This window comes from Phocoena sinus, chromosome 14 (assembly GCF_008692025.1).
Source record: "Phocoena sinus isolate mPhoSin1 chromosome 14, mPhoSin1.pri, whole genome shotgun sequence".
Lineage (NCBI taxonomy): Eukaryota > Metazoa > Chordata > Mammalia > Artiodactyla > Phocoenidae > Phocoena > Phocoena sinus.
This window is the reverse complement of record NC_045776.1, coordinates 41,876,414-41,900,867: the sequence shown is the minus strand read 5'-3', so window position 1 is coordinate 41,900,867 and position 24,454 is coordinate 41,876,414. Positions and strand designations below refer to the sequence as shown.

The 24,454-nt window shown below is 35.0% G+C and overlaps 1 protein-coding gene across 1 annotated transcript in view; it reads right to left on the bottom strand.

Annotated features, from left to right (window-relative positions):
- CCDC178 (coiled-coil domain containing 178) overlaps positions 1 to 24,454 on the bottom strand; it is a 365,322-nt gene that overhangs the window by 225,478 nt on the left and 115,390 nt on the right. The window contains exons 13-17 of the mRNA XM_032654041.1: positions 11,607 to 11,669; positions 10,298 to 10,459; positions 8,625 to 8,738; positions 3,590 to 3,735; positions 441 to 600 (exon numbers count right to left, since the gene is read on the bottom strand). Of these exons, the coding sequence (XP_032509932.1) occupies positions 441 to 600; positions 3,590 to 3,735; positions 8,625 to 8,738; positions 10,298 to 10,459; positions 11,607 to 11,669 (645 nt within the window). The remainder of the gene's footprint in view (positions 1 to 440; positions 601 to 3,589; positions 3,736 to 8,624; positions 8,739 to 10,297; positions 10,460 to 11,606; positions 11,670 to 24,454) is intronic.

The window sequence follows — 24,454 nt, the reverse complement described above, 5'->3', positions numbered from 1 at the left end:
TGTTTCTGACTAGTTACTGTTCAATTAAAACATATGCAAGTGTAAAATATCCTCATTTTTTAAAATGAAGTGGCTGGTAAACATTCAAATTATGTTTATTCAGAAACAAAACTAACTATTTTCACATTTCCTGTTAAAAACGTAAAAATGGCTCTGAATAACCTGCCATCAGTAGACTTTGAAATAAAAGTACAGTGACAAAATGAGAGTGCACATAAAATGCACTGAAAAGAATGCATACAGCATTCATATGCTGTATGAATATAATTATAGGAAATTAAAAAAATGAAACATTGCATGTTTATTATGCTAACATATTTATTTAAAAAATCTAAACATCTTTGCTACTTCAGTATGAAAAATGAGTGCATCAAACTAGCTGTTAATTTGACTATCACTATATTTCCTTCATTCTAAAACAGTCCAAAAATAATACTCACCTTAACATTTGATAGATTTCTTTGCCTCATGGTAAAGAGTGTTCTGTATCTCTGTTCTTCCTCATAGATTCTCTCTTCACAGGCTTTTTTCTCATTTATGAGATGATCAAACACAGCTTGTGCATGTCCCTTTTTCTCTCTCATGGCTATCAACTGGTCCCTATGACAAAATAAAGAATTGCATTTGCCATTAATCAATTCACATTTAATTTTCTAATGTGCATTTATGATACATTTTAAAATACCCAATATTGAAAAATCTTAGACTGAATGGCTATGCAAAAATTCCCTAGTCCTTTTCATAGGCCTGTCTCCATGAGCTACATCTAAATGATCCAGGTGGAAGACAATCTCTGGAGATTTAGTGGATTCTCTTGGCTGCCTACCCAGTGTGCCTCTGTTTTGTTGTCATTCCAGAAGAATTCCCCCTCCATGCAGCATATAACTCCAAGGGTACATTCTGATTAGATTAAGCCAACCAGCAAGAGGCTAATTATTCACCACTAAACATATATTAAGACAGTGCAATAAGATGAAAGGCAAGAGCCAAATTCCATGTAGAAGGGGCTCAATTCACTAAATGTGAACAAGGAGTCCTGTTTTCAAATTTGCTGACAACAGCCATAGTGGAGAGAAAGAAACAAAAAATGAGTACCATGTGCTGAGCTGCTGAATCAACAAACCCTGCAGCCTACCCTACCTAGAGGCCTCCTGTTACATAAGATAATACGTTTCACTATTGTTTAAGCTGGTGTTTGAGTGTGCGTGTGTGTGTGTGTGTGTGTGTGTGCCCTAGCGTGTGTATATGTACCCTTGTGTATTTTGTCATTTGCAACTAAGTACATCCAGACACAGAAGTAAAATTATTTTTATGGTGAAATCAGTAGTTATATTAGGAACTATACTAGTAGAAAAAGCATCAAAAAGTGGTTAAAACAATACCACAAAAATAAATACGCTTTAGAAATAACTGCCAGACTTGATCAGTAACCCAGAATCTAGAATAAGCAGAGCTGCAAAAGCTCAGCACAGTCTTATGTTACCCACATTCATTTTCATCTCTACTGGTATGGAAAATTGAATCATTTGCACAGTTAGTTATAAAGGCAGCAGGACTAAAATTTTTGGGGGGCTAAAATGTTAAAGTGCTTTGAATACAATATCTCATTTAATACAACAACCACCCTATGAAAGAATAATTATTTCAGCCATCCAACAGATGAAAAAGCTAAACTTCGGTATTATTAGCCTGTGTAAGCTAATTAGTAAATGACAGAACCAGAATTCAAATCCAGTTCCGACTACCTCTATTTGATTCAGCAGCTCAACACAAAGTACTCATTTTTTTCCTCTCTCTCTACTATGGCTGTTATCAGGAAATTTGAAAACATGACTCTAGCCACACTTTTTAGATGGGTGTCTCTCCTTTTAAATGAAATAAAGTCCTTCCCTTTCATCTGTCTTGCCTCTGTTTTTTCCACTTCATCACTCGTACTAACAACATCCATAATTCTTATGAGATGTCCTATGTAAGCACTCACTAACATCAACATTGACACTAGGTGAAAGCATCAGTAGATTATTCCTAGTACAGTTAATCTTCAGTAATCTTCCGTTCCAGTCCTAGTTTAGGGAGTCAATATGCACAGTCAAAAGAGTACACACTTTGGAACAGGACAAACCTAAGCTGGAGTAGCTCTACCACTAATTAGCAGTGCAATCTTAATCATTTAATTTCCCTGAGGCTCTGTTTCTCTGGCATTCATGTGGGAATGTTATGACAGGATTTAAGAATTCACTGTGAGAACTGGATGAGATAGGTGCTTAGACTGCCCACAAAACGCCTGGCACACTAGGAAGTCAATCTATCTTAGCTTTAAATCTTACTTGACACTGTCCATCATCACTGTTAATAGATTTGTAAATGATACACAGTGTCAGCTATTCTTTTTCTCCTCTTCCAGGGCAAAGGCAGAGTTTGATCAAGTTTAGGGATGGAATTGATTCACTGGGACACGGTGACTGTTCTTGCCTGAAAAGCAATATAATCTAGGCACAGGATGGAAGAAAATGTAAGAATTGAAATGGTAAGAATCCTGGAAAAAAATATTCATCAGCTCCTGAACAAAATATAAGTTTAGTGTAAATTATGTAATTTCAGGCTTATCCCTCTGAGCCCCCAATTATTCTTACAGATATTAAACAATATGGATACATATCTTTCAAAGTAATATCAGGTAATATCTTCCCTGATATTCTGTATATGATTTAGTAATTTTCAGGTAAAGCTGTATGATCATTTTGAAAGTAAATTTTGTAATAAACTTAAATAAAAAATAAAATCCTGTTGTAAGAGCTAAACAAATCCTTGTTGAGTTCATTGACTTGACTCCATTAAGATACATGGTATTAGATTGTGCATAACTATTTTTCTGACACTTTATCCCTCAAGTGTTATGATTTTGCTAATACTGTATTAGCCTTCTATATTTAAAATCAGACCACCATTCCTAAATGTGACCAATGCATATTCCTCCAGTAGTCCTCCAAATCCTGTTCTCAATGTATTATAAAATAGGAAATACTCAATAGGAAGAGTATGTAAGTTCTAAGTGGGGGTCTATGGATACAGTAAGAGTCTTAAAGCATGATTATTCTCAAAGTGAAAGGCCTTTGTCAGGTATGCCCCAGACTAATGAGGGGACTGTATAAGAGGCTTTTGAAGACAATTAATGTGAATAAATTACATGAGGTTTTATAGAATTTCTAAACTCTTACCTCAAAACTGTTATCAAAAAAGGTTGGGTGAAAAAATATATATTATTAATCATGTCATATAAGTGAAAAATGTTGAAATTAGTGGGAGAGGTTATGAATTTCATAACGCATAAAAGTTCTTATGCTTGGAAAGGAGAAACATTAGCAGTTATTACAATAAGAATAAACCCAGAGGAGCAATGAAAAATGACAGCAATTTATGATTGTTTTTAAACCAAAATTATCAAATATCACATGTATATTTCACATCAAATCATGATAGAAAATATGGATCATTTGAAGAATAAATTTTAAACATGGAAATTTGATCACATCTCTTTTATAAATGATATATTAAGCATTTAATATTTTGATAAATTTTAAGTACTTACTTTAAACAGTCAAGTGTGTGGTCAAAAACATTCTTTTCCTTTTGTTTTTCTTCTAAGTCTTTATTCAATTGAGTTATTTTTGCATGATAAATACTTGTTTTACTTTTAGTGGTCTCTATTTCTTTAAAAGTTATTGAGCATTTATCCTGAAAAAAAAAATTCAGGAATACCTTAAGTACTAGGATTTTCAAATCCTTCCAGTTTAGAAACACAAATAGTTTTGGCCATGTGAACAATTAAAAGCAAATAGTAATCTCTTATCAATATAAGTAACAACTTAGGTTTGTGTTCTCTTCTCTTACATCTGATGAGGTTTTCTAAAAGATCGGTTATAACTATCTATCTTCTCTCCCCGCCCTTCCTCTCCCTCCCTCTCCACCCTGCACTAACTTGTCTCCCCTCCCACACACATACATGCACAACTGAAAGGCATGTCTCTTAAGATGCCAGCATGTGGTCATGGGTTATCAAACATGTACACTAAAGGCAGGCAAGGATATATATTGTTCTGATGTTTAAGAAAAAGGAGTCAATGTTTAATACCAGCACAATTCCCCAAGGCTGGCCAGTCCAATTCCAGATTGGAGATTTGATTTTGTATCAATTTTTGCATGATCCCTTCATAACTGTTGGTGTTTATGTTGACGGACTGATTCATTGACTGGGTGACTGACTCACTGAAGGTTGTTTTTCCCCACGTCTCGCACTGCTTCTAGCTGGTGCTGCTCTCCCAGTGGATTTCACAGTCTCAATTGCTCCCGTTGCTCCTGTTTTCCTCCAGTTTTCCCCATGTGCCTTCTAATTCTTTCTCTATTCTTACAGATTTCAAGAAGAAAGAATTGCTAATCTTTCATACTTATTTTCCTATAAAAATCTTCTGTTTGTCCAAGATTTGGAAAATTGAGTACTGTATTTGGATTTTCATATCATCCCTTCTTTTCTTTTTTTTTTCTGGAACTTCTGGAACTCTTCTACTAATAAATGGGGTTTTTTTGGTTGGTTGGTTGGTTTGGTACCAGAAGGTAGTTGAGATGGCTGACAAGGATTCTTCAGTGGGCCTACTAGGATATTATGTTATTTCTGGGAGAAAAGTCAAGCAAACAAAAAGTGTGAGGAGGCACAAGTATGGGTAAAAATAAGTAGGAACAAGTCAGAGAGGATGGGCAATCGTGGGTACAGCACGGTATCACGAACCCTGACTTTTCGTTCAGATTCCATAATGCATGCCGTAATCTTCAATGATGATTTTCATGGGAAACTGAGATTTCAGAAGCAATGGGGTCAACAACTTAGATCATACCAGCCAATTCAGTGATGCTGAAGGTGGTGCCAGAGGATTTTACACTAAAGGAAAGAAAGAGTGCAATTCCTGCAGACAGCAGTGAAAAGCAAAACGTGTATTTTGACACCTTTCATAGGTACCATCAGTGAGTCTTTCGTAAATGTGAGCACCATATCCCCTTCCATGGCATCAAAAATATTAGAGATGTCCCCACAGTGCGAAAAGAAATTGTTACATGCCACGTGTCAATCAAGAGTATATATCAACATCTGAATATCTTGAGTGAGCAAAAGCCTGGGGACTCTAAGAACCATTTGTGAGTCTTGATGAATGCTGAAGTGTCATTAGAGCAAATGGGAATTGAGGCATACGAATGGTACATTTACAATTCTTTGGCTTATTTTTTTCTCTAGCCTGGTGACACAGGTTTTAGCAATTTTGAGGCTTTCCACCCAAAGACAGTTTCATGCCCAGACCTGGAAGGGTCTAGAAATCTAAAATGAAGTTAATTAATATTTTACCATACAAGATTTTTTGTTATCTCCTTATCTCAAAAATTTGAAAACCATATAGTTTATAAATATTAGATAATAAAAATTATATTCAGATTCTAAATTATTAATTTCAGATATTTTTAATATTTATTTAAGATTTAATAAATACTTTTATGTTATCTAAATACAATATGTCCATATTCCACACTTAAGATTTAACTTGGGGTTAAACATAAAATTCAGTAATACTGTTTAGCTTGGCCCATGACTGAAATGCTTACACACAGTAAAAGATAAAATTATTTGTCTAACTTAGGTTCTTAGAAGGTAGAAATGCTGCTGTAGTGTTGTTTATATACCAGTCAACGTAATGAGGACTTAATAAATGCTATTAATGATGTTTGCAAGTTTCTTCAGGATGGGGTTCCATAGCATGACACACAAGGCATTGCCCGTCTCACTAGCTTCATATATTTGCACTCTTATAACTCTTATAACTCTGGTCATACCAAAGTGCTTGCAATTCCACAAACACATAGCATTCTCACATGATCTCCTTGCTTTGCAAACACAAGGTCTGTTTCTAAAAAGCCCTTACTTCATTTCTTCAAGTTAAAATTTATATAATAATAATAATGCTAACAATAATAATGGAAACCATTTGTTGAATGCTTCCAGTGCCAATTATTCTTTTAGTCTTTTTGTGTATATCATCTCTGTTCTCTAAACATCACGGCAAGGCAAATATTCAACCTTCAATTTCTCCATTAGTAATTATCATTCTTAGACATCACCTCCTCTGAAAAATCTTCCTGGATGCCCTTGATTCAGCTGCGTTTCCTCCTTCTTGACGCTTCCCACACCATTACACCATTGTCGTGGCTCTGCTCACAATGTATTAAGGCTGTCTGTTTCCTTGTCTGATCCCTAGCAAGATGATGTGTTTCTTGAGTGAACCAACTTCTTCTTTTACTTCTCCAACTCCAGGAAATTCCAACAATGTTTAAGACATTTTTAAGGACTCAGTAGTAATTGGAAAGACATCAATTTGAAGGACAAACAAAAGAAAATGAACCCTTCTTCTCTAACCCTCAAACTCTTAGTAACTTCTATAATACTGAGCATACACACAAAGTATTCAGCCATGTTTTTCATTGGAATTTATTTATATTTGTTAACGTTTGGAAATTTTTAGTTACTATTTTAGCAAATATTCAGATGTGGATATAAGAACTGTGGTGGCATTCCACTGCAGTCTTGAACACATATGTTTTATCTTTTGTGACACGTTACAAGTAATTTGTCATCAATAACAGCAGTGTGCTGGGTTGTAAGAGCTGGCCTGAATGTTTTGTTCCTGATTTTAATGGATTTATTTTTAATGTTACATAATTAAGTATCATGTTTGCTGGAAAATACTGGTAGACACTATAACACATGTTATTAAGGTATGGATGTTTTCATTATATATCTAGACAGTTAAGAGTTTTTTTAAATAAATCAGTGGCTTTCAAATTTTATCAAATATTTTAGGCTAACTGTCTTTCACTTGTGTAAATGAAGTGAATTATATCAGTACACTTGTTTATGCGCAATCATCTTCACATTCTTCAAAGGACTCTTATTTTGTAAAGTATATCATTTTTAGCACGTTGTAAAATTCAATTCACTGATATATTTAAGATTTTGTCATCTATGTTCATAAGTGAGATCACCTACAGATTTCTTACCTATGGTAATATTCTTCAGTTATGGTTTCAGGGTTATACTTTTATAGAATAAATTTAGAAGCTTTCCATGCTTTCTTATGCTCTCTACCTGGTTTTGTGGGAGGCCTATAAAGCATCTGTGCTTGTTCTTGCCGTTACTGGTAGAGTGTAGACCAGTTTTATTGTTATTGATCCATTTTTGTTATTTTTTTCTTTTTACCCAGTTTTCATCATTTGTATTTCAAAAATAAATTATATACTTCATCAAGATTTTAAAACAAATTGCTATGCAATTTCGTATATAATTATGTCTCTTTTAATTTTTATCATGGCACGTTCTTTTTGCCTTTCATAGATATGCCAGGTATTTTTAGTTCTTCTTACCAAAATAATTTATTGGTAATACCAAATTATAATGTTGGCCCATTCCATAAATTTTGCTTTATAGTTTATCATCAGTCACTTGTAATAAATGGTAATTTGTAATTCTAAATATTCCTTAACACAGAAGTAAATAAAGAAAATGTGATTTAAAAAACATTTCCAGTGGTCTACATATTTTTTCTTTCTGCTATATTTTTTGTTATTGAGTTCTGATTTTACTTCACCGAGGTCAATAAAAGTAACCTGTATGATTTGACCAGTATAATGTAGTGGTCAGGAGCAGAGCTTCTAGTGCCAGATACATTGAATTAACAAGCTGGGTGAAACTGAACAAGTTAATTAAAAAACAATGCATAAGATTCTTCAACTGTAGAATGCAGATAATAATAGTACACTCTTCATAGGGTTATCATGAAGATGAAATTAGTTAATAGGTCTGAGCACTTAGAACAATGCCTGACATATAAAAAACATGCAAAATATTAATATTTGTTATTATTATTATACATATTATTTTCCTTGGTAATTTTAAAAAATATTTCTTTTGTGGCCCTGTACAGGGTTAACTTTATTTAAAGGATATGATTACACCTCCATCTCATGGCCCACAAGCTGTCCACTAACAAATCATATTGGTGCTACCTTTAAAATATATCCAGAGGATAGCAAGTTAAAGACAATGGACTATCTCTACTTTCCCATATCCAATGATTCTCTAAAGTTAGAATGTTAGATGTGAGGATTTTAAGGGAGTAAATATTTCTAAGTTGGAAAAAGCCCTGAAGTCCTTTGATATATAGCCATTTGTTCATGCCGCCTACATACCAGCTTGAGGGTAACATTTAGATGTCAGATATTAACAAATGTTTCAATCTGTACATTGGTCTCATCTTCAGAATCATGGTACTATCTCAGACACTACAAATCCCTATCTCTACTTTGTAGGAAAGGTAACAGGAGGATACACTGTACCAGTGGGAAAGACACTGTAAGAGAGAAAATGAAGACACAGAGACTGCCCATGTGCGTGCATACATGCAGAATCAACTTAGTGCAACCAATTAGAAATGAGAGACATCCACCTAAAATTAAATTTGCTGGCATAGTTTTCATTGAGATGAAAAGGTTGTAAATTCAAAATTATTTTTTGACATTAAATTCCTTACCTCAGTTTTCATTAATGCATCCTGGGTTTTCTTCCCCTTTCTTTGTAATTTTTTCTTTGTTTTCTCTACATTTCTTTTAACATATTCTTTCCTCTCAATTATTTCACCTAGTAACTATAGGACATTTAGAAATTAAGATGTGCAACATTTACAATCCAATTATCTTGGTTTAGACCAGATAGTTCCCAAGCAACTATTTTAATAACAACAACATATATTTTGGTATAAAAGGAAAGGAATTCACCACACATGAATTACAAAAACATACTAGGATATCCATAATCCCAATATTCAATTTGAATTACCCAAGAAAATCAAAGTCTAATCAATTTTAGCTAAGTAACAAAAACTAATAAACTCACATAGAAATAAATTTTCCTCACAATATTTAAAATATTTTAACCAAAATTAAAACTCCAAATTTTCAGCAATCATTATAGAAAGTGTATGAAAACTTACTCTTTCACGGAGTTTATGCTAAATTATTAGTTCTTATGATTTATACACTATTAAAGAATAATAAAACAAAAATGATTACTGCACTACAAGAAGGTACAAAACAATGGCTATTATAAAATAAGAAAAGATACAAGTTATTAATCTTTTCTGGAATTCATTATCATACTCAGATGATTACACCAAGGCTTTGAAGCAATTAATAAACTCCTATCATTAATGTAAGGAGGAGCCATTATTAAAATCATTTATATCACTAGGTGTTAGTACTGGTTATATATTCATTACATGAGCGCTAGGATAAGCATTTAGAAGCCCCAAGAAGTACACTCAGAATTTGCTGTTTCCATGGTTTATGGCATCGTACAAGTGACTTCATGCAGGTAGGCCCAAGTTTTCTCATGTCTATGTTACAGATAAACTCTCTCTTGCCTACTTCAGAGATGCTTTGAAGACCAAAATAAACATTCATAATAGGAAAACTTTGAAAATCACAAAGTTTTTAAAATAATGAAATTTTGAAAATTATTAAAGACTAAGAATGTAAAGTTACATCATCATTTGCAAAGAAAAAAAAACCCTGTTGCCAAAATGGCCCAAATCAATATACGTACATCCTCCCTGCAGCCGAGGACAAGAATGTATAATTCCTACCACACCTTCTAATTCTCCAAAAGACTAATGGTATGATGTATGCATATTTTTCTTTGGGAAGGGCTAGTGATATCAGTTACTGCCATAAACTTGTTGTTTTGAAAATATTTTATTAACATTTGCTTTATTTTTCATCCTAGCTGTCTTAACTTCATTTACATACATCAAAAATTTACCACGAAAATGTCAAGATGCATTATATTCTATATTTGAGCAAACGTAGCTTTGGAATTTTATTAACAAGCAGTGAAGACTTTGAATTAAATTTACTACAGTGGGTAATCATACCAGATAAATCACTACTCACCCATTTGAAAACTGCTTTTCCTAAGTACTCTCTAAGATAAAGTGTTGGGTTCCAGGTAATAGCGTTAATAGTCTTGCTATATAATTCCACTGTAGATCGGTTGTGTGGTCATAAAATAGTTACTTACTTTGTCCATGCTTTTGTGTCTTCCTATGTGAAATCATAATTTTCCAAATGATAATGTAAAATCGCATAGATGATTTACTGACCTGAATATTCCTGCAAATTAGTTTCTGGATTAATTATAAATGCTTACATCAGAATGTTCTTTGTGGCAAGTTCTGAGTTTTACAGCTTCTTCTTCTAGTTTAAGCAGTGGTATCTCCATTTCTGCCAGTGCTAAGGCATATATTGTTTTCTTTCTCATAAGATCCTGCTTCTCAAGTGCCTGCTCTTCTTGAAGGGAAAACAGTCTTTTCTGCCAGCAAAGATTTTTAAAATGATTCATTGTTATTAATTACCTAAACATTTATTGAGACTCTATCCTGTACTGGTCAGTAATGTCTAAAAATGAAAACAATAAATGCCACCATAAAAAAGCAATAGGTACGAATATAGCATATTTAAAAAGAACAGAAGTAATATTATAAAAAATGAGAGGAAAAAATTTAATAGACAATAAAAATCAGATATCCTTAAGTAAGTACTGGAGGATAATAAGGTTAGATGGCATGTTAATGACAAATATTGAAATATATGTAATTCCTGCATTCTAAGACCAAATCAAACTAATAAATAAGAAGTTAATAACAAACTATTAAGCAAAAAGGATTGGAAGATTATGGAATTATTGGGCTTATCTACAGAGAGAAATAAATTAGGGAATTTGGCATTTTCAAGCATATAGAATTAGAGAGACACTGTTTTTATATGTTTGAAAATATCAAATTTCCCAATAGAAAAAAATCACAAAATTTGTGTTTGCCTCAAAGAGGAACAGAGGTGCAGATAATCTCAAATAATTTTTAAAATTAACACTGTCTTAGACTGTTTTGCCTCTTGATTTTATTCTTTTTATAGTAATGGTTTCAAATATTTATGTATTTCTGAAGGGGAGGCAGTCTACAAACATGCCAGTGTTCAGAACACCCAATCTAGGTCCCAAAGGATATGCAGGTGATAGATAAAGATTTTTTAAAAAGTAAAATTGATTTTGCTAGTTATAAGGCTTTAGTTTCAAAATCTTTATATAGAAATATAGCATGTTTTCTTTTCAGTCTTAAATAAAAGAGTCCAATTGAAAGACATTAAAAGTAAAGAAAACATGACATCATCACAAAGCAAACTAAAGAGACACTTAGGAATAAGATCCCACTGCCCTTTTACTAGGCTGGCAGAAATTCCCATTAAACCACAAAATGAGATATGTATATGAGAGGTCAGTTTCTTTATGCATGATCAGACACTGCTAGTCGTACAGAGGGCAACTGTCATCAACTAAGGAGAGAAAACTGCTGGCTTGCAAACCAAGTAGTGAAAAGATGCCTCATTACAGGCAAATTTAAAATGCTACGTAAAATGCAAATTAAAGGAAGAATAAAATATTGAAACCAAATTGGGATTACCTGAATCATCATTCCATTAGCCACTTCATCTCGAGTGAGTTTTTTCAGGAATTCTTCTCTGCCCTATATATTATCAAATTTTTTAAAAAGGAGGTTTTATTTATAGAATATCAAAAAACATTTTAGAACAACTGCCAACATAAAATGCATTTTACTCACGTTAAAACGAAGAGTAAACTGCTCATTACAAATTGAGTGTTATAATTTTTTATAAATAAACCTAATGTTATCTGAGGCAAAATTAGTAAGTGCTACAAGATCAGGAAATAGAACACAGAATTTCCATTCAATTTTGCATTTTATAATCCTGAACTAAAATACCAAAGTAGGAAAATCAAAAAGGAAAAACTAGATAGTCTTCAATCCCTCTTTTTAAAAACTATCTGTTTGTTTTTAATACTATTTTCCAGAATGAACGTATTCTATTTTGAAGGCAAGGTAAATTCAAGTTTAAAGTTTGCAAAATATGATCAGATTCTCCATTTGGCTAGAAAAATTTCTCTTTTTTTTTCCTTTCTTATTTAAAAATAATCATTCTTGCAAGTTAGTGGGCAAAAAATATGTGGAAAAATCTTCTCTTTTGCTACTTGGATAGAGAGTCTTAAATTCTTCATAGTTGTACTTTATATCATCACAAAAGCAGATTTGGAAATAACTCAAAAATTTCCTTCTGCTTTTAGAATTACATCTTGGAACCTCTTATTGAGGGAGGAGCTGTCTTGGATTTAAGCTGTCCTCCATATTCAAGAGATGTATAGCTTTGTAAAGAAGAACAGTGGAGGTTGAGAAATGTCTCTAAAATTCCTACTTCATTACTGAACCCCTCATCATATCACGGAGTCTACACAGACATTATAAAGAAACAAGTCAGTAAGTCTCTCCTACAACCCTTCCTTTTCTTAGTATAGCAACCCATCAAAATTACACTCTCCTAAAGTAAAAAAAGTTACACTCTCCTAAAGTAAAAAAAGTAACTCCAAAGAAGGAAAGAGGAGATAAAGAAACTACTATCTTTAAATATTACTTCACCTAAGGACATAGCTATACCTAAAACCAATTTATACAATGATGTATTTTGATAATTTAAAAGAAATTAGTTGACTTTTAAAAAAATAGATCTTTAAAGGAGTATAATTGCTTCACAATACTGTGTTTGTTTCCATTGTACAAAAAAGTGAATCAGCCATATGCATACATATATCCCCATGTCCCCTCTCTCTCAAGCCTCCCTCCCACCTTCCCTATCCCATCCCTCTAGGTGGTCACAAAGCACCGAGCTGATCTCCCTGTGCTATGCTGCTGCTTCCCACTAGATATCTATTTTACATTCGGTAGTGAATATATGTCGATGCTACTCTCACTTCACCCCAGCTTCCCCCTCCCATCCTGTGTCCTCAAGTCCATTCTCTAGGTCTATGTCTTTATTCCTGCCCTGGAACTAGGTTCATCAATACCATTTTTTTTTTTTTTTTTAGATTCTATATATATGTGTTAGAATATGGTATTTGCTTTTCTCTTTCTGACTTACTTCATTCTGTATGACAGAGTCTAGGTCCATCCACCTCACTATAAATAACTCAATTTTGCGTTTTATGGCTGAGTAATATTCCACTGCATATTTGTGCCGCATCTCCTTTATCCATTCATCTGTCAATGGTCATTTAGGTTGCTTCCATGTCCTGGCTATTGTAAATACTGCTGCAGTGAACACTGGGGTACATGTCTCTTTTTGAATTATGGTTTTCTCAGGGTATATGCCCAGTAGTAGCATGGCTGGGTCATATGGTAGTTCTATTTTTAGTTTTTTAAGGAACCTGCATACTGTTCTCTATAGTAGTTGTATCAATTTACATTCCCACCAAAAGTGCAAGAGGGTTCCCTGTTCTCCACACCCTCTCCAGCATTTATTATTTCTAGATTTTTTGATGATGGCCATTCTGACTGGTGTAAGGTGATACCTCATTGCAGCTTTGATTTGTATTTCTCTAATAATTAGTGATGTTGAGCAGCTTTTCATGTGCCTCTTGGCCATCTGTATGTCTTCTTTGGTGAAATGTCTGTTTAGGTCTTCTGCCCATTTTTTAATTGGGTTGTTTGTTTTTTTGATATTGAGCTGCATGAGCTGTTTGTATATTTTGGAGATTAATCCTTTGTCTGTTGCTTCATTTGCAAATATTTTCTCCCACTCTGAGGGTTGTCTTTTCGTCTTATTTATGGCTTCCTTTGCTGTGCAAAAGCTTTGAAGTTTTATTAGGTCCCATTTGTTTTTTTGTTTTTATTTCCATTAATCTAGGAGGTGGGTCAAAAAAGATCTTGTTGTGGTTTATGTCAGAGTGGTTTTCCTATGTTTCCCTCTAAGAGTTTTATAGTGTCTGGCCTTACATTTAGGTCTTTAATCCATTTTAAGTTTATTTTTGTGTATGGTGTTAGGTAGTGTTCTAATTTCATTCTTTTATATGTAGTTGTCCAGTTTTCCAAGCACCACTTATTGAAGAGGCTGTCTTTTCTCCATTGTATGTTCTTGCCTCCTTTGTCGTAAATTAGGTGACCATATGTGCGTGGGTTTATCTCTGGGCTTTCTATCCTGTTCCATTGATCTATATTTCTGTTTTTGTGCCAGTATCACACTGTGTTGATTACTGTAGCTTTGTAGTACACTTTGAAGTCCAGGAGCCTGATTCCTCCAGCTCCATTTTTCTTTCTCAAGATTGCTTTGGCTATTCGGGGTCTTTTGTGTTTCCATATGAATTGTAAAATTTTTTGTTCTAATTCTGTAATGAATGCCATTGGTAGATGAATAGGGACTGCACTGAATCTGTAGATTGCTTTGGTAGTTGCCTCTTCTAACATGACAACAGATACAGTGGTTTTATCAAATAAACATGTAATAATGGAGCCAAATTAAAAATGCCTCTACAGACTGGAAAAAAATATGCTGTATTCCAGAATAGAGTGTTACATTTGAACTTTGTCTGAAAGTAACTTAAAAATGTGTGTGTGTGTGTGTGTGTGTGTGTGTGTGTGTGTATCAAGGAGATGAGTTGGGAAATAGTAAGGCATGAAGATGAAATGATAAACTATCAGCTTATACATAATCTTTAAAGGCATAGTAAGAAAATTAGTGAAGAATGTTAAGCAAGGTGTCTATTGCAAAAAGGTCACTCTGGTTGCAATGGGGATTAGTTTGTGTTTCCTTAAAATTCATTCATTCATCCTTTGAAGTTTTTTTTTTTTTTAATTGTTGGTAAGAGAGAAATCTATTGTTTAAGTGAATTCAAGTCCTTGAACTTATATAAATTAACATCATTCAAGAAAAACTTGTGAATATAAGGCCAATAAACACTATAGGCAGTATATGAGACATTATAATCAAATAGACCAGAAGTCTGAAGGTGCAAGAGTAAAACAATTGCATTTCTTTGAAAAGAAGGGAAAGAGTCCCTTGAAATTTTGAAACCCGTATTTCTATACAAAACCAACTCAACCTATTACCAGTGGACAAATCTGCACTCTCCATCAGAAAAACATCTGGAGTTTCACTCTTTCCTCTCAGGGAACTCTTTCAAGCTCTGTTTTCTGCCATGCCCCAAACCTCTGTGACTCAGAGAGCAAGGTCAAATGACTGGTCACCAAAACGGAAAAATAGCTGTTACTTACTGCTTGGGCTGACAATTTCAACTTCCACCAGCCACAGGGAGTGTTTCCAGCCAGATGCTCAAGGCCTTCCCTCAGTACTATCGCCTCCCTCTCACTTCCTGGAAGTCTGATTGGTGCACCAGGGCACTGGCAAGATGCTGGGAAGTTTACCAGTTACTAGGAGAACTACTGACTTACCATGACCTTCAAAACATCCTAGAACACGCCAAAGAGTGATATAAGGTGATCTCTGATGGTCACAAGTCTCAGGCCACACAGTGAAATATCTGAGCGAGGTGACTTATTTGTCTTCCCATTCTGTTGTCACAGGCAGCATTCTCTGTAAAGCTGACTCTGAGGTGGGGTTTGGTATGCAGGATTCTTATTAAGGAGTGCACCTGGAATCAACTCCTGTTGGACTGGAGCGGGGACCAGTGGGAAGACAGGGAGAAGATCAAGGACTGGGCAGAAACATAGGCTGAGCTGCAAAGCAGCCCAACAACAACCTCAGTCAGCTCCACGGGGAGTCCTGGAGCAAGAAGGGGCCTTCGGCTTTGCCCCAAGTCAGACCAAGGCGGCAAGGCTACTCCTCTATTTATCAGTCGTTGGATATGAGCTGTCCCAGGAAGGGGAATGACCTTAAGCAAAGTGACTTAACTGATTCCTGAAGTCGAATCTGGGCAGTTATGTTCACTAAACAATACATATATATGTCATGAATCCCCTTGATAAAACTACTATTAGAGCTACTAAGACTTATGACTAAAGTATTATTACCTGCCTACTATGTAGAGTTACCTTGTTTCAACTTCATAATGAAATCCATGAAATCGCTATTATTGTCCCCTTTTGTAAATGGGAAAACTGGGACAGATTATATAAATTGCCAAAAAGCAAAAAGGTAGCACACACTGGAAGCAGGATGCTAATCCACACTGAGAGCCCAGGGACTTTATCTCATTGACTTAGGATCTCAGTGACATCTGGATACCTACGACCCTTCAACGTGAGTGGAATATTTAGTGTAGAGCCTTCTGACTCTCATGTCCTTGCAAAGCCTGCCTTTCTATGAGACTTACCAGGCAACAGGATTGTTAGATTCTGTACTCAGCCGCCTATTCCACAGATAGAGAAATGGAACCGAGACACTGTGTTCAAGAGGTGTCAATCTGCCAGTGATGCCACAGCTGGTTCTCAAACAGAATCTGCTAAGAAGATTATGAACACTGGGGATATGTTGCTTTTTTAATTCTGCAACTCTATGACATAAATCACAGCAAGATCCTTTTTGAACCATCTCCTAGAGAAATGGAAATAAAACTAAACAAATGGGATCTAATGAAACTTAAAAGCTTTTGCACAGCAAAGGAAACCATAAACAAGATGAAAAGACAACCCTCAGAATGGGAGAAAATATTTGCAAATGAAGCAACAGACAAAGGATAAATCTCCAAAATTTACAAGCAGCTCATGCAGCTCAATAACAAAAAAACAAACAACCCAATCCAAAAATGGGCAGAAGACCTAAATAGACATTTCTCCAAAGAAGATATACACACTGCCAACAAACACATGAAAGAATACTTAATATCATTAATCATTAGAAAAATGCAAATCAAAACTACAATGAGATATCATCTCACACCAGTCAGAATGGCGATCATCAAAAAATCTACAAACAATAAATGCTGGAGAGGGTGTGGAGAAAAGGGAACACTCTTGCACTGCTGGTGGGAATGTGAATTGGTCAGCCACTATGGAGAACAGTATGGAGGTTCCTTAAAAAACTACAAATAGAACTACCATACGACCCAGCAATCCCACTACTGGGCATATACCCTGAGAAAACCATAATTCAAAAAGAGTCATGTACCAAAATGTACATTGCAGCTCTATTTACAATAGCTAGGACATGGAAGCAACCTAAGTGTCCATCATCAGATGAATGGATAAAGAAGATGTGGCACATATATACAATGGAATATTACTCAGCCATAAAAAGAAATGAAATTGAGTTATTTGTAGTAAGGTGGATGGACCTAGAGTCTGTCATACAGAGTGAAGTAAGTCAGAAAGAGAAAGACAAATATCGTATGCTAACACATATATATGGAATCTAAGAAAAAAAAATGTCATGAAGAACCTAGGGGTAAAACGGGAACAAAGACACAGACCTACTACAGAATGGACTTAAGGATATGGGGAGGGGGAAGGGTAAGCTGTGACAGAGTGAGAGAGTGGCATGGACATACATACACTACCAAACGTAAAATAGATAGCTAGTAGGAAGCAGCCGCACAGCACAGGGAGATCATCTCGGTGCTTTGTGACGACCTAGAGGGGTGGGATAGGGTGGGTGGGAGGCAGGGAGACGCAAGTGGGAAGAGATATGGGAATGTATGTATAAGTGATTCACTTTGTTATAAAGCAGAAACTAACACACCATTGTAAAGCAATTATACTACAATAAAGATGTTAAAAAAAAAAAGAAAAGAAAAAACTACCATACGACCCAGCAATCCCACTACTGGGCATATACCCTGAGAAAACCATAATTCAAAAAGAGTCATGTACCACAATGTTCATCGCAGCTCTATTTACAATAGCCAGGACATGGAAGCAACCTAAGTGTCCATCAACAGATGAATGGATAAAGAAGATGTGGCACATATATACAATGAAATATTACTCAGCCATAAAAAGAAATGAAACAGTTATTTGTAGTGAGGTGGATGGACATAGAGTCTGTCATACAGAGTGAAGTAAGTCAGAAAGAGAAAAATAAATACCGTATGCTAACACATATATATGGGATCTAAGAAAAAAAATGGTTATGAAGAACCTAGGGGCAGGACAGGAATAAAGACGCAGACGTAGATGACACGAGGAGGGGGAAGGGTAAGCTGGGACGAAGTGAGAGAGTGGCATGGACATATATACACTACCAAATGTAAAATAGATAGCTAGTGGTATCTGCTACATAGCACAGGGAGATCAGCTTGGTACTTTGTGACCACCTAGAGGGGTGGAATATGGAGGGTGGGAGGGAGACGCAAGAGGAAGGAGATATGGGGATATATGTATACATATAGCTGATTCACTTTGTTATAAAGCAGAAACTAACACACCAGTGTAAAACAATTATACTCCAATAAAGATGCTAAAAAAGAAAAAAGTGTGGTCTTCTTAGTAAAACACTATTGCACTATCATTGAAAACGTTCAAAAAGAGAGGCTGGACAATGACAAAGAGCTACAGTAGTTGTAAAAAGATTTCTGGATTTAATCATATAATTACCACTTTTGAGAATTTGCTGTACCCCAGGCAATTTCCTAGAATGTTTTATATATACAGGCAGCCCTCGTCTTGTAGGATGCCATGCTTACTGAAACTTGTGCATGTGGGGACCATGCAAAATAGGAACATGGCTCAGATATGTACAAGTTTCAGCTAACTTGATGCTGTGCAAAGTGAGAGCTGCCTGTGTGTAGGTGTGTGTGTGTGTGTGCTTGTGCATGCATGCATCTGTATGTAAGTGAATCATCATATCCATTTAGTGACCTAGCTACAGTTGTCCACATTCAAAGATGAGAAAACTAAGATCATAGATGTCATGGCACTTGCCCCATGGCTAACACTCAACAAGTCTCAATACTCAAGACTGCTGATACTACAGCTTGGGCACACTCTGTAGCACTTTGAAGTAAGCCCCCTACTCTACCCTCAGTTTCCAGTACTCTGTCTGGTACACAATATTTGCTGAATGAACAATTTATTGAACAAATGCATTAACAAATAGCAAAAATTGCTAAAATTTCAGGGTTTTTCAAATTCAAAAATGTTTTTAAAAAATCTTTTTATATGAGAAACCTGCGATTCATTAAAATATCATAATCATATTCTCATTCATAAATAGCATCTTGAGGAGAGTAAAACAAGGCCTATAGGATGTTTTCCCTGAGACCTAGGGAAATAGTTGAGGTGGTAGGAAAGGCAGGGAGATAAGTAACTGAATAAGAACTGCAAGAAGAGTGCCTTTTTCAGGAACATGGCCTGAAGCCCAACCAGTGCCAGGCTTTTCGGTTTTTCAAATTGCCAATGTGTGGTAAAGAGAATGAAAGCCCAGTAACATCACCAATTCACACCTGTTACAATAATGGATTCAACCAAGAATTACCAATGAGTGCTAAGTCCACTGGATGAAGACTTTTTGGAAACAAAGATAGTTGCATATTCTTGCAATATCACTCAGTTGAGTACTTATTAATCATAATAGGGAGATGGATAAACCTGTTGACCACAACTTTAACCAAATGATCAAACTTACTATCACTAGTTATGAGAAAAACTTATACAGTGTGTTTTGTGATATGTCTCATTGATACAATATTATAACTTACATAACATTCCTGCCAAAAGTGTTTTACCTGAATGTAATCATGAGTAAACAGAAAGATAAGTCCACACTGAGAGAAATTCTGCAAAGTAACTGGCCTAGACTCTCTAAAAAATGTCTATGCAATGAAAGACAAATTTAACAAAAATGTAGAGGACACTGTAAGATTAAAGGGGACTCAAAGTTATAACAGATAAATGCAATACATGGTGCTCGACTACATGTAGCACCCAACTGAATCAGAGAAGTTTGCATGTGGACTATATATTTCTGCCTCAGCTCTAAATCCTTAGCTCAAATTTTTAACTCTAATTTGAGATACTGGAGCTGGATCTAGTAATGTAAACAGTTTTCTTTTGCCAGCTGGAGCAAATGAGGCTTTATCAGTAGAGGGCGTGGAGGGGCTTACCAGGCAGCAGCAAGGGGCTTCCCAGCCTTGTTTTGGTTTCGATTGATTTCTCCTTCCACTTGCAGAACTGCTGTCAGCTGGTCTGTGAGGAACCAATAGTGCTCGCCTTCCAGCCAGGTGCTCTACCCAGAAATTCCATTCAAACTCCAGTCAACCTTCGCCAAGTTTCTCTGCTTATGGACCATCCACTGAACACTGAACACCCTTTCCTATAAGGCCTTATTCTGCTTTGCAGGAGGCAGCTTCTTCCACAATTGATCCTTATGTGGATACTTTCCTGCATCCCTAAAGGCTGTGGCTGCTCCCTACATCTGCTATCCCTACATTCTTTAGAGCAGGGGTCTGCAAGCTTTCCCTGTAAAGGGCTAGATAGTAAATAATTTAGACTTTGGGTCTGTAAGGTCTCTGTTTCAACTACTCAATTCTGGTTTTGGAGAAAAGAAATAAAGATGTATAAAAAGATCACTTTGAAGAGTTTGAAAGAAGCCGAGGGAAAGGGGGTGACAGCATCTCAAGAGGTTGGGAAGAGCCCACACTGAAAGTCACCTTTGACCTGCTGCCTGGCTTTAGCAGCCAGATACCAGAAGGTGGCAGCAGAGGGCTATTCTAGTGGAAGAGACTCCTGTGCTACAAGAAAGGTCAGCTTAAGAGCAAAGCATGGAACAGTCAATGCTATGTGTCCAGAGACCCACGTTTAAAGAGAAAATGGGAGGAGACACTAAACATAAATAGATCTAAGCTCAGAATCACGGATGTAGCATCAGTTTGATTTCCAGTGACAGAAGGGGCACTAAGAAAAAAGCTGTAGAATTCATTACATAAGGCATGAGACCACGAACAGAGAGAAACAGACTTTAAAATTAAGAATTAAAATCATAAAGGAAAATTTGGGATTTGTGCAAATAACTGTGTGCTGGGCTGAATTAGTGGGGCAGGGCAGCTCTGACTGGGCACTGCCAGGGCAGTTTTTGGTGGTCAGGACCCTAATAGACAATCCAGGTGGCAGCCCAACTTGGTATAATATCCAAAAATAAACACAACGATGCTATTTTATCTTTTTTTTTTAAATGAAGGTATATGTGTCTTTTTTTGTAGAAATATTTTTAAATTAAAAAAAAGTGAACCCCCAAACCCAGAGATACACATTTTGACTTTTTGGTGTATTCCTTTTTTAGGTCCACAGATTAAATATTATCTTTGGTAGAGTCAGCCTAATAAGGTCTTTTTTCAGCCACTAAAAAACCAGAAATTCCATTAATTTTTTAAATTCTAAATTAAATGAATTTGCAATTTATCCTTGTACTCATATATTTAGCTACTACTCTATTTCCTAGAAATCTGTGTATTTAAATTTTCCTACTATATGTTAACTATGTATTCATGCTTTCCATAAACATTTATTGAGTACCTACTTTGTTCTAAGCACTGTTAGGTCTAGCGATGCAGCAGTGTACAAAACAGACAATAATTCTTGTCCTCCTGTAGCATACTTTCTGGCAGTTATTATGTAATTAATTATAAACCTTTAAATATGCATCTTTACAGTTTTTGTCCGTCTTTGTTATCTGGTGACTTTAAGTCATATTTTTAGAAATAATGTTAATGAATTATAGATTATGAATGTATTTAAAATTCTTTACTTACACTGATAAATTACTTTCCAGAAAGGTTCTGTCAATACTAATTTACAGTGAGTTGGAAACTCCAGCAGCTTATGAGAGTCTATATATCAATGTCTTTGCCTTTATCAAATATTAGTTTTCATAGATGTAAAATTGGGGTAACATACTCTTTTCTACAAAATTACTGTGAGAGTTAAAGATAACACATACAAAGGAGTTGACCCAAGGCAGTATTCGCATTAAGCATTCAACAAACAACCATTACTTTCAGTGTGTTTTTCAGAATCTACACATTTATCAGGAGACAGACATGAGTTAAATGTGTCAGCTATTAAAGACTGTCCAAAAAAGTTAAGGTAGCCAGCCTCCTTCTATGAAATGTTCTTTATGTTGTTTATCCCTAATACTTTTGAAAATATATTATCTGTCAGGCTCCAAGTTAAATGTTTTATATACAATATTATTTATTTATCACACAAAGGTACAACAGAAGTATTGTTACACTCATTTAAGAGATGAGAAACCTAGGTTCAATATGGTTAAGTAATAGTCTCAAAATAAATAATTAGCAGAACCAGGATTTAAATTAACAAAACATTTGACTCCAAAACCTATACTCGATCAACAAAATCACATTTCTCTTTGAAAAGGGAGAAAAAAAATAGAAACAAAATTCACAGATTGAAATGGAAATGCTGAAGAGCTAATTCATCACCTCTTTTCTAGCAAACAAATCTGTAATCCAGTAGAATGGAAATGGAAGTTATGTTTTCATGTAGTTTTTGCACCAAGTCAAATAAAGTTTTTTTCTGTCCTCAAATGTTTGCACCATCAACATGCTTTATTTCTATCATATTTTTCAGGTTTACTTACTCCCTCATACACGTGTCAGGAAAATAAACTTTTCTGATACTTAACTAAGGGGATACCCAGCTGCCATCTGAAGGACTTACATCTTAATATACCTTCACACTACTTCTGTTTTATCTGTGCCTTAATGCTTTTTCCCAGCAAACCTGTACCACTAATTGGATGCTCCCAATATTACAGTTAATGGCTTCCTTTCACTCAACTTGGACAAAGTATTCTGCCTCTGAATGTAGTAGGGAAGAATCTTAGTAAACTAAAATCAAATGGAACAAACGTAAAAGAGTACAAGATCTAAGTTGTAAATATGTTTCATAGAAAGGGCTAAAGAAGAGTGATTATGCTAGCAATTAAAAGCATAAATGACTCTGAGCTTCTAGGCTGCTTAAACCAGAGGGAAACATGAAACTTTAGAGAATGCCTAATTATTAATAACAGAAGGAATACAATTTTATCAAGAAAAGTTTTCTCTTAGTTCTGAAATCTAAAGTAAACTAGGTGCATAGATTTTTGACCATCTTGAGCAGTATGACCATATCTCTCATTAGTATGAAAAAACAAGCAGCAATGGTCAATTTTGATCATTACTTTTACCAACCTTTGTTAAAAGCCAAGGATGTAATATCAGCTCATAACTCAATAAAGGCTATTGCACATGGGTCAAAAGTAATATCCTCTAGATTTGACTAGGAAGCATAAATTCTCAAGAATCAAAATGAATAAATTATCAGAATGTCCATTTTATAACCATTTAAAAAATACCACCAGTTTCACCTGGAATTGTGGTAGAAGTTGCATAGTGCACAAATCAAATTTTGGCTTATTAAAGTTGTTTTGTTCTGTCCATTGAACAAAATGGACTTGCTCTAAAGAGGCCTGGAGTGGCAGAAATTATGCTCTTCAAGAAAGCTTTTTAGAAGGTTTTGATTTTTACTTTGCTCAAATAAAGGCCCTATAAACTTTGATTCAGAGACGAACAAATAGTATTTGAAGGCAGGGCCAAGATTTTCCTCTAAAAAGGAGTTAAGGGTTGGTTGAAATATTTGAAAAAGAACTCAACCAAAGTGACAAACTTCTAAACTCTAAAGTTATAGACCATATTACTGTGGCCAAGAACATTCTAAGGACAACACATTGTCTTTTCCTAGCATTAAAAATACTACTCAGCCATAAAAAAGAATGAAATAATTCCATTTGCAGCAACACAGATGGACCTAGAGATTATCACACTAAGTGAAGTTTTCCTAGCATTAAAAATACTACTCAGCCATAAAAACAGAATGAAATAATTCCATTTGCAGCAACACAGATGGACCTAGAGATTATCATACTAAGTGAAGTAAGTCAGACTAAGGCAAATATCATATGATATCACTTATATGTGGAATCTAAACCATGACACAAGTGAAATTATTTATGAAACAGAAACAGACTCACAGACATAGAAAACAAACTTATGGTTACCAAAGGGGAAAGGAGGTGGGGAGGGATAAATTAGGAGTTTGGGATTAGCAGATACAAACTACTCTATATAAAGTAGATAAACCTCAAGGTCCTACTATATAGCACAGGGAACTATTGATACAGTCAATATCCTGTAATAAATCATAATGGAAAAGAATATGAAAAAATACAAATATATTTATGTATAAATGAACTACATTTCTGTACAAGAAACTAGCACAACATTGTAAATCAACTATACTTCAATTTAAAAAAAGAGAAAAAATGACCCTTAAACATCTAAACAAACTTTTAAAAAAGGAATCATACACATATATGTATAATTGAATCACTTTGCTGTACACCTGAAACTAACACAGCATTGTTAATCAACTATACTCCAATATAAAATAAAAAATTATAAAAAAGGAATCATACAATGTCTGTGATCAGACAACAAGGGAATTAAACTAGA